The sequence below is a fragment of the Podarcis gaigeae genome (genome assembly GCF_964106915.1).
Source record: "Podarcis gaigeae genome assembly, chromosome: 10".
Lineage (NCBI taxonomy): Eukaryota > Metazoa > Chordata > Lepidosauria > Squamata > Lacertidae > Podarcis > Podarcis gaigeae.
Window position 1 is genome coordinate 27,297,117 of NC_139686.1, and position 10,778 is coordinate 27,307,894.

Here is a 10,778-nt window from a genome sequence, read left to right on the forward strand (position 1 = left end):
TGATGTTTTATTGTATTTTAAATATTTTGTTGGAAGCTGCCCAGGGTGGCTTGGGAAACCCAGCCAAATGGGTGGGGTATAAACAATACATTATTGTTGTTGTTGTTGGGGGAAAGGTCAGGGAAGCTGATCTGAGCATTTTCCCATGGAAAATACAGCAAGCAAGCAATTACAATCATTTTGCCACTATCCGTCTGAAAAAGACTGAACGGTAAGTTTGCAGCATTAAACTGCGTTCTTGAATCAGGTAGGTAGCACTGTTGGTCTGACGCAGTCAAAAGATTTTTTAAAAAATTGTCCAGTAGCACCTTAGAGACCAACTAAGTTTGTTCTTGGTATAAGCTTTCGTGCATGCACAGGAAAGCTTACACCAAGAACAAACTTACTGTAGTTGGTTTCTAAGGTGCTACTGGACAATTGTTGGAAGTGCTGTCAGGAAATGCGCGGGGGGCGGGGAATGGCGGGTTTTCCTGTTGGAATAAATTGGGGTTTCAATCCCCGCAAGTTCGCCACGAGGACCCGCAGCGACTTCCCCGCAAGAGGGCCGCGCCTGTGGAATCCGTGGGTCTTCCTGGATGCCCATTTGTGGCCCAGCACGGCTTTTCCCCGCGCCTCCGACTGCGCACGAGCAGGCAGCCTCTCTTCTCCGCATCCCCCCTCATCCCCGGGCTCTTCTTTCATAAACTCCTCCACCAGCCTCCTCCCCTTCTCAACTTAGTTTCTTGCCCGCCCCGCGCTCCTCTGGCGGAGACCCTCTCGTCTTTCAAAACAAGTACAAGCGCACCGTCGACGGAGCTTCTGCTGCTGTGCTTAACCCCCCTCTCCTCCCTGTGTCCAAACGGTAAGCGTCTCCTGCCATTGGATTCCTCTCGCGTGTTCACGTGTCCCGACAAGCCCGAAGTCCGTCCGCGTTTCAGTTTCGGTTTCCCCTCTGCTCTGCCTCAGACATCTTTGAGCCTCCGTGTCGTAGAAAACAGGCAGTCGGAAGTCAGAAAGGTGAGTCTAATAGCATATTTAATAAGTTTTCGAGTAGAATTGCATGACAGTCCGAGAGTTGGGAGATGAGGGGGACCTGCCACAAAACGCTGCCGGGCAGAGCCCACGGTTGGTTGTTTTTTCATTGCGCCAGCCAGCTATGCCTCCTCCTTGGAAACTTCATTTCCACACAGGTACACACAGCTTTGTTGTTTCCCCTCCAACAATCAAATCGAGATTCCGTGCTCGTCTCGCATGCTTAGTCTGTCGCTTTTGGTCCTCCTGCAAACTTTGTGACTCTCCCAAACCTGCTGGTACCTTACTATTGTGTGCTGGTGGTGCAATTTGGCATCATGAGAATCCACACCCTGTACCCCGAATTTAGCAGATGAGGATGGCTGGGCTACAGTCAAAAAGAGCAGCCCTTTGGGTGTGTTTGCTTTCGTCTTTCCTTTGTTCCTATCAGCAGCTACCAAGGATGGGAGGGATGGTGTATGTGTGTGAGAGACAGAAAGAGAAAGAGAAAGAGAGAGAGAGAAGGTTGCTAGAGAGAATTTGAGATAGCTTTCATTTTCCAGCAGCAAAACTGAGAAAAGGTTGGTGAGTTGATCCACTTCCAGCTTCCTTATCGGCAGGTGTGGCACCTGAGAGCTACTGGGGTTGTTTTATTAGGAACACCTAGGCTGCAGCCCGTGGGATGGATGTGAGAGAAGATCTGTTGCCCTCCAGGTGTCATTGGCCTACAACTCCCACCAACCCTATCCAGCACGGCCAACAGTCATGGACGATGGGAGTTGTAGTCCGGCAACATCTGGAGGGCATCAGGTGCCACATCTGTGCTATAGGCAAGTGGAACAGGCTGGTGGGAGAGTTTGGGTTGGCAATCAAGTTCATTGCTACACATGTAATATCAAACTGCACTTGCTTAATAAATGCAGTAACTATTTCCACATTATTTGAGCAGGTTGGGGGAGTGCATTCTGTTTATGTGTACTGAGTTATCAACCAAAGCTGGAGCTTTTCTCCCTAACATTAATTTTTTAGGCCAAAACAATGCTCTTTGAATTTTGTAATTCTGAATATGATAGTATTTTGCGTGAGATGATTGAGGATGTGTATATGGCTGAATATGCTCAGAAACGGCATACATGGGGGAAAACAAGGAGTTCCACATTTCTTTGGTGGGAACAAAGTGTGGCTTCCTCGTTTAACTTCCTCAGTGCCTCTTTTACCTCAATTTTCCTCTGTCAGATGCTGAAGCGTCTGTGTCTTCTGATTCCACAAGCCCGAGGCTGGGAACGTAGTTGTGCCTGCATAGCCGCCACGGAAGCCCACCCTGTTACTCATGCCATGAAACAGTCTGGCCCTGGTCCCTCATGCTCCATTAAAGACAATATATCCTGCAGCATTTTCCTGCTTGTACCACACCCAGCCCCAGCCCAGATTATTCCATCCTGCTTCAGGGCTTTAGCTGTTTATCCCACTAGGGATAATTCAGTTCCAACTCCTCTTTTCTTCCATCCAGATGCCTATAGCATAGATGTGGCACCTGATGCCCTCCAGATGTTGCTGGACTACAATTCCCATTTTGTAGGAAACAAAACAGAACAACAAAAAAGATACTGTGTACATTACAAAAAAGGGGGCGGACGTGTTATTTTAGTTATTTTTCAATAAAGAATATAAAATAAAAACAATGTCAGTGTAAATGAGTGGTGAAAGTCCCCTTGCCAACTCAAAACCAGTGCTGGGCCTGGGAGCATGTGGCAGAGTGGCTACAAAACGCCACATGGCTGAAACTGAGCAGTAAAGACGCTACAAGTAGGTCAAAAATAACAGAAGGTCTTGTGGCACTTTGAAAAACATATTATGACAGTTAGGCCAGCCATGCTCTCCTCCAGAGTACTCCATTCCGTCCCCCCTCCCTGGTGATTTTACATCCCCCCCTTTAAATAACTGTATTTTTCTGTGCTGACTGGACATAATCATTAGTCATAGGGCTGTTAATGGAATTTCTTGCTTAGGTTTTTTTCCCCTTTTTGTGTTGTGTGCATATTTCTAAAAGCTTCACCGCCATTTTGCTGATAAGTTCCTCCTGGGCATGAGTGTTGCTGTTTTCACGACATTAGCATGGACACCCTCCCCTGAGTATGAGAAAGGGAATATAAGAAAAGTCTGATATAAACAGTCCTGGCCTCTGCCTTCATCATTTGAGGCCCCTCTTTGTGTGCCTTCCCCATGTGACGTCTGGAAGATGGCAACACAAGAACGGGCCTTCTCTGTAGTGCAGGCATAGACAGACTCGACCCTCCAGGTGTTTTGGGACTAAAACTCCCATCATCCCTAGCTAACAGGACCAGTGGTCAGGGATGATGGGAATGGTAGTCCCAAAACATCTGGAGGGCCAAATTTGCCTATGCCTGCTGTAGTGGCTCTCTGTTTGTGGAATGCTCTCCCCTAGCGAGGTTCACTTGGCACCTTCATTATATATTTTTAGGCACCAGGCAAAAGCGTTCCTCTTCAACCAGGCCTTTGGCTGATTAATATTCTATCTACAGCCTTTTAAATGAGTCTGTGGGAAGGGGGGGTATTGTTTTGCTGTTTTGTTTTACTTATTTACTTGTTTTTATCCTGTATTTTATTCTGTGCACTGACCTGCAATCTTATGATGTATGAAGATATACAAATCCTCATAAATTTGCATTTTAATTGTATTTGCATTCCCCCCACCCCCACCCCGAAAATGTACCACAGCAACTCTTACTGAAGTGTAGTGCAAAAATATTTATAAAAAATGCAAATTTTGGTCAAAAGTATTTTCTAGCTCAATCCTAAGAGCTTACAGACATGGCTAGAGTATGAAGATCAGATGTTTGTAAGAATTATAATGATATTACTGAAGTTAGTTTCATTGGGAGATTTCTTATCTTGGTTCACCTTCATCTATCTAGTTGTTTTCCTTTCCAGACTAAAGTACACTCAAGCTGAGAAGAGCGGATTTACCATTTAGCATCTGTGTGGCACCTGCCCAAATTGCTGCTGGAGAATGTCAGAATTCCAAAGGTAGTTCTCAAGCTGCCGGTATTCTAATTGTTACCTTTGTTCATTGCATATAAAAGGAGCCCAAAGCATCTCCCAGAATCCTCAGTGATACATTGGGCAATAGATATTGGTCATAATATACAGTCATACCTTGCTTTTCGAACAGCCTAGTTCTCGAATGCTTTGGCTCCCGAATGCCGCAAACCCGGAAGTGATTGTTATGGTTTGCGAACTATTTTTGGAAGCCGAACGTCCGACAGGGCATCCGATTGGCTGCAGGAGCTTACTGCAGCCAATCAGAAGTTACGCTTTGGTTTCTGAACATTTTGGAAGCCGAACGGATTCCATTCGACTTCCAAGGTACGACTGTAGATATGGAAGCATGGGAACGATTGTGGAATATGGATATAAAATTTATAGCATGCTATGGTCTAAGAGAAAATTATATGAAAATGATATATCGATGGTATCTAACACTGAGTAAGGTTTCAAAAATGTATAAATCTAAATCAAATAAGTGTTGGAAATGTAATGAGAAAGAAGGTTCTTTTTATCGTATGTGGTGGTCTTGTTGTAAGGTCAAAGCTTACTGGGAAAGGAAATGATATATAATGAAATGAAAAGGATGCTTAAAGTAACTTTTGTAAAAAAAAAAAAAAAAACCAGAAGCTTTTCTTTTGGGAATTATAGGGACAGAACTACCTAAAATGTATCGAAACTTATTCATGTATGCTACTGCAGCAGCAAGAATGTTACTTGCCCCAAAATGGAAAGATGCAGAAGTCCCAATAAAGGAAGAATGGATACAAAAAATTATGGAATATGCAAAAATGGTGAAACTTACCGGAAGAATAAGAAATCAAGATAACATTTTTTTAAAATAAAAGAATGTAAATGGTTTATTGAATATTTACAGATAAATTATAAACAGATAAAAGCATTGGCAGGATTATTGTAACAACCTGTAGTGTGATAAGAGTCTATATTTAAAGAAGATGAATAAATGAGCAAATTAAGTTAATTTGGATATGCAGAAGAATAAATTTAAGGAACTGCAGAAAGAGGGGGATGGAAGTCAAGTTCTGAAATGTCAAAATGAATGTCAAATTAGTGAAATGTATAAAACTAGTGAAATGTATAAACTTGAAAAGTGTGTGATAAACTAGAAAAAAGTAGTGGGAGGCTTCACACTTACCAGCTGAGTAAATGGAGAAAGACTATTATCTGATCCTGTTTTGAGTCCTGAAGACCAGGGATATTGTGCAGAATAAAAAGAGGGCAGCCCCTTTCCCCATCTTCCAAGGGGTGTTAGCAGCCCCAGTTCACCAGGTGCCTCCATGTTCCTCCAGACCATGCTAGGTGGGACGTCCCATGGGACCATAGGATCAGACCCCACTCTTTTGTAGACAGAATGGGAAACCCAACCTCATAGATCTCCTCTCCAGCATTTCAGAAGCCCCCAAAGCATTAAGCTGCTCTCATGTCAGGGTGTGTGCAAGGAACCGGTTGGAGGAACATACTGATCTAAAGGACCCGAAGCTTACCCACTCTCCCAAAATAAGCCTCCAAACAGGGGGGAAGCAATGCAAATTCTGGAGCTCAGGAAGTGAATTTTGGGGGGAAATAAAAATGCAAAACAAAACAGGAGATGAGCACTAGAGCACCACCATCACTTCTGCCTTCTAGCAAGAGCCCAGCAGAGCACTGGATGTGTTGGGTCCCTGCCTTTTGTTCTCCTCCCCCGCCACTTTTTAGAATTGCATCCGAAGACCATTTTCCCTAAGAGATGTTCAATTAAAATACTGAATTCCACATGTTTATGTAATTATATGCATCACACACATTTGTTTTATGTCTGCTTTCTCAGGAAGCACAGATTTGTAGGGGATGCAGGAAATTTGGGGGGAGAAGGGGACCTATCTTTTAGCCCCATTTTTAATATGTATTTATATTTGCAGATATGCAGGAAACATGCCTTCAGAGAAAGCTCTTGATGAAGCTATTGCTTGTTTTCTCAAAGATTTCCCTGACAAGAAAAAAGAGATTGAGGTGTGCATCCAATGTCTTCGGGAAAGGGCAGACGACATTGACAAGACCCATAAGGATTGCACCATTGCCAGCATTACTGCCAGCTCTGCAAGTGCAGTTTCTGGTATCCTGACCATCGTGGGACTGGCCTTGACCCCTGTAACAGCAGGCGCAAGTTTAATCCTGACAGCCACAGGCATGGGCTTAGGGATAGCATCAGGAGTAACTAGCGTTTCTGCTGGTGTGTCCGAGAGCATTATTCATTCAATGGAGAAGAAAAAATCGCAAGAACTGATAAATGAATGTGAGAAGAGCCTAAGAATGGTGCTGAGCCTTGAGAAAATTGGTTTCAAGTCTCAACTGCCCCCAGATAACGCTAATCTGGAAGTAGCCAAAACGGCAGTCGCTTCGGGTTGTGTTGTTGCTGGGCTCATTCCAACAGTGGTTGACAAAGTGACAGACATTGCAGCAAATGTAGAGGCAGTGGCAGTGGCTAACACTAATCCTGTCTTGAAGGGTTTGGCCAAGGAAGCAAGTACAGTAGGGACCGTAGCCAGGAATGCAATCAAGGGGATTGATCAGGTCGATGAGGCATTTAAAGGAACCGCCCTCGCAGCGAGCAAGACTGCTAGAGTGGCAGGGGCCGTGGCGTCCGGGGTTTTTCTTGCACTGGATGCTTACTTCATTACTAAGGGTGCCATAGACTTGTCAAAGGGGGCCAAGACAGAAAAGGCAGATGAGCTCAGAGCCAAGGCTAATAAGTTGGAGGAGATGGTGCAGAACCTGACAAAGTTCTACATGGAACTGAAAGAAGAATGGGACTGAACCGGGGACCCCAACCGCATTGTGAGCTCATTGGTTGGTAACATCAGCCCAGGCAGTAGACATGGCTATTCCTCCTTCTAGATAGTAATAGTAATGATTTATTATTTATACCCCACACATCTGGCTGGGTTTCCCCAGCCACTCTGGGCGGCTTCCAACAAAAAATAAAAAATACATTAAAACGTCAGTCATTAAAAATTTCCTGAAACAGGGCTGCCTTCAGATGTCTTCTAAATGTCAGATAGTTGTTTATTTCTTCTGATGGGAAGGTGTTCTACAGGCGGGCGCCACTACCGAGAAGGTCCTCTGCCTGGTTCCCTGTAACTTCGCTTCTCGCAGTGAGGGAACCGCCAGAAGGCCTTCAGCGCTGGACCTCAGTGTCCGGGCAGAACGATGGGGGTGGAGACACTCCTTCAGGTATACTGGGCTGAGGCCATTTAGGGCTTTAAATTGTGCTCGGAAACGTACTGGGAGCCAATGTAGGTCTTTCAAGACCGGTGTTATATGGTTTTGGCAGCCACTCCCAATCACCAGTCTAGCTGCTGCATTCTGGATTAGTTGTAGTTTCTGGGTCACCTTCAAAAGTAGCCCCATGTAGGGCACATTGCAGTAGTCCAAGCGGGAGATAACTAGAGCATGCACTACTCTGGCGAGACACTGAGGGCAGGTAGGGTCTTAGCCTACGTACCAGAAGGAGCTGGTAGACAGCTGCCCTGGACACAGAATTGACCTGCGCCTCCATGGACAGCTGCAAGTCCAAAATGACTCCCAGGCTGCGCACCTGGTCCTTCAGGGGCACAGTTACCCCATTCAGGATCAGGGAGTCCCCCACATACGCCTGCCCCATCCCCTCCAAACAGTATTTCTGTCATGTCAGGATTTAACCTCAATCTGTTAGCCGCCATCCATCCTCCAACCTTTCCTTTTCTGGGATCATTGGGGAGCTTGGAGAAGCAGATCAGACTATAGCTAGCTTAAAACAAGGTCAATTCTAACGTCCTGCCCCATCTCTAAAATTAATTCCCCAGACATTTTATCATGCCTGGTGGATGTGTATAAAAACCAAAAATTTATGGATACAAATGCATACACAAATACAGAGAATTTTGAAGGTTAATGTTCAACTGAAACCAGAGCTCCTCCTGCTGGGACTTATGGATATACAGTTAGAAAAAGATAATAAAACTTCATTTCAGTGTATGATTACAGAGTGAGACTTTTAAGTGCACACAGATGGAAAGAATAATCATTAACTACAGTGGAGGAATGGTGGTTAAAATTATTGGACTTAGCTGAAATGGCAGCTAAGACATTTATGTGTTTAATCAGAGAAAAATCATTGTCAACATTTACTAAAGACTGGAAACTTCTTACACGATTTTAGCATGAAACAGAAAATGAACTTATGATATCTGGGTTTGAGGATTTAAGATAATACTGGTCTATAGAAAGTAGATTTGCTGGCTGTTATCTTGGAGTAGATATCTTGAATACATTTCTACATACAGATGAAGAATTTGATGCTCTTTTTCTCTTCTTTTTTCTTTTCATCTTGTTTTTCCTTTTTCCTTTCTGATCTGTGTTTTTATTTAGATTAGTTTTTTAAGCTTGGTAAAAAGATACCTGATATTAATCATTGTATTTTCTTTCAAATTTAAATAAAACATATTGAAAATAAAATAATTATTCCCTGCATGTTATAAAAATCCTCAAGTTATCTATCTATTATATTAGCAACAATGTTTGTGTATCTTTATTCAAAACCTGCCAAGGAGTCCAGTTCATTAAAAAAATCATTAAAAAAATCAGAGAGAGGAGCTGAGGGAAAGTCGTAGGGAGGGGGAGGGGAAAATATAATGAAGATGATTTTTTGGAACAATTTGTTACGTGAAAACATTCAATAAAAAATTAATTAATAAAATAAAATAAAATCCCAGCCTTTTGCCGGGGGGGGGGGGGCGGGGAGATGGGACTCCTGGTGAAAAACCTTTCCCCCAGGCCTTTAAGGTGTTATAGATGAGGGTTCTGGGCCGATAATTTATTTTAGGCTGTCCGCTACAATGTATTTTACTGTGATTTTATTAATGATCTACTGTTTGGAGTCTGTCATGCTGAAGGCTTTAGCTGAAGACTTGCTAATCAGACACTGGAAACAAATAATTACATGACTGGGAACAGTAAGAAAATACAATGATACTCCCAGCATGTCCTTTAACATGTTCATTGTAAACTTGTTCAAAACTGGAAAAAAAAACTGGAAAAAAACTGGAAAAAAATAAAATCATATTTTGATAAGTTCATTGGTATTGCTGAGATCATTGGTAAGTTCATTGGTATTGCTGAGATTTTTAGGCTGCTTAATGCCAAAATAGGCATCTAAGCAGTTTACAAAGAGTTGTGAAGCAGAAACCGTCCTGAAGAACAGGGTAAGTAGGGTTAGGCTAGCAGAACTATACACAGGAAACACTGAAGAAAATCGAAATGTTTGTGGACTACAATTCCCATCACCGCTAACAACTGCCCATACTACCCGAGGCTGGTGGGAGTTGTGAGTCTTTAGCACCACAGCATTGCACGATTCCCACAAGAAAGCGCTTCTTTGTAGACGGAAAGCATGAAACTCACAGGTAGCTCTCACCATCTGATCTCAGTCCATTGGTCTGAACAAGAATTGGCTCTATATTCCAGCATTCTGCATCTATAGATCAAACAGTGCTTGCAGGAGTTCCCCACCAAGTAGTCTGTTCAGCTGTCCATATTCATTTGAAACGTGGCTGTAGCATCCCTTGAAGGAGGAGATTTCAAGTCCACTACTAGTGTTTAGGGGCAGCAACTTGAGCTTAGTACCTAGTTTTAGGAGGAGGAGCACTTCTGTAGCAGTAGCATAACAATAACAACAACAATAATATATAATCCCTGTAAACAGAAGAACACAAATTGCAGATGATCATAGTATCAGTCACAGATGGCATAAACTATTATCGGCATAAATTGCATAAAACCAGGCTTCGCGTCTTGGAGAAGATAAAGCAGGGCCAGATTTAGGTTTGATGAGGCCCTAAGCTACTGAAGGTAATGGGGCCCTTTATATGTCCAGCTGTCCTTTGTCAACAACCAATTGTTGCTGTTTTTTTGTATTGAATGTATGCTCTATGGTAATTTATGGAGCTAATAGGTATATAAAGCCATTTGCACATAACAAAATATGTATTTTATCCAAGTAATTGTTGAACTGAAATACAATTGGAAATGTACATCCAGGTTTTTTCCCCTTTAATTTTTTTGTGTGGACCCAAGAGAGTGGGGCCCTAAGCCATAACTTGTTTAGTTTATATGTTAATCCGGCACTGAGACAAAGGGCTTAACTTAGCAGGAAACTAAGTGCTCCTTCCTTACTTCAACTGGACTCATTTCCTTTTAAGCTCCCAAGAGACACTCCCAAGTTTCCAGAGTCACCGAGTACATCTGATATACCGTATTTTTTGCTCTATAAGACTCACTTTTTCCCTCCTAAAAAGTAAGGGGAAATGTGTGTGCGTCTTATGGACGAATGCAGGCTGCACAGCTATCCCAGAAGCCAGAACAGCAAGAGGGATTGCTGCTTTCGCTGCGCAGCAATCCCTCTTGCTGTTCTGGCTTCTGAGATTCAGATTTTTCCCCCCTTGTTTTCCTCCTCCAAAAACTAGGTGCGTCTTGTGGTCTGGTGCGTCTTATAGAGCGAAAAATAGGGCAATTTCTGAAACGAAAACAATGAAGGTGTTGAGAGAACAGCCAATATAGGCAAGGAAGGCTGGCTGTAGCATTTTTTATAAAACCACTTGGAATACCCATGGGTCACTGAAGGCGGCTGCATCCCCACATTTATACATCTGAGGAATGTAAGACCAGGGGGTGTTGCTGGGACATTC

The 10,778-nt window shown here is 43.2% G+C and overlaps 1 protein-coding gene across 1 annotated transcript; it reads left to right on the forward strand.

Annotated features, from left to right (window-relative positions):
• Nucleotides 1–372: 372 nt before the first annotated feature.
• On the forward strand, nucleotides 373–9,170 carry LOC310826180 (apolipoprotein L6-like). Its single transcript, XM_083700893.1, has 3 exons — nucleotides 373–996; nucleotides 3,943–4,038; nucleotides 5,976–9,170. Exons 2-3 carry the CDS (start codon nucleotides 4,022–4,024, stop codon nucleotides 6,868–6,870), a joined length of 912 nt encoding a protein of 303 aa, XP_083557019.1. The 5' UTR covers nucleotides 373–996; nucleotides 3,943–4,021; the 3' UTR covers nucleotides 6,871–9,170.
• The last annotated feature ends 1,608 nt before the right edge of the window (nucleotides 9,171–10,778 follow it).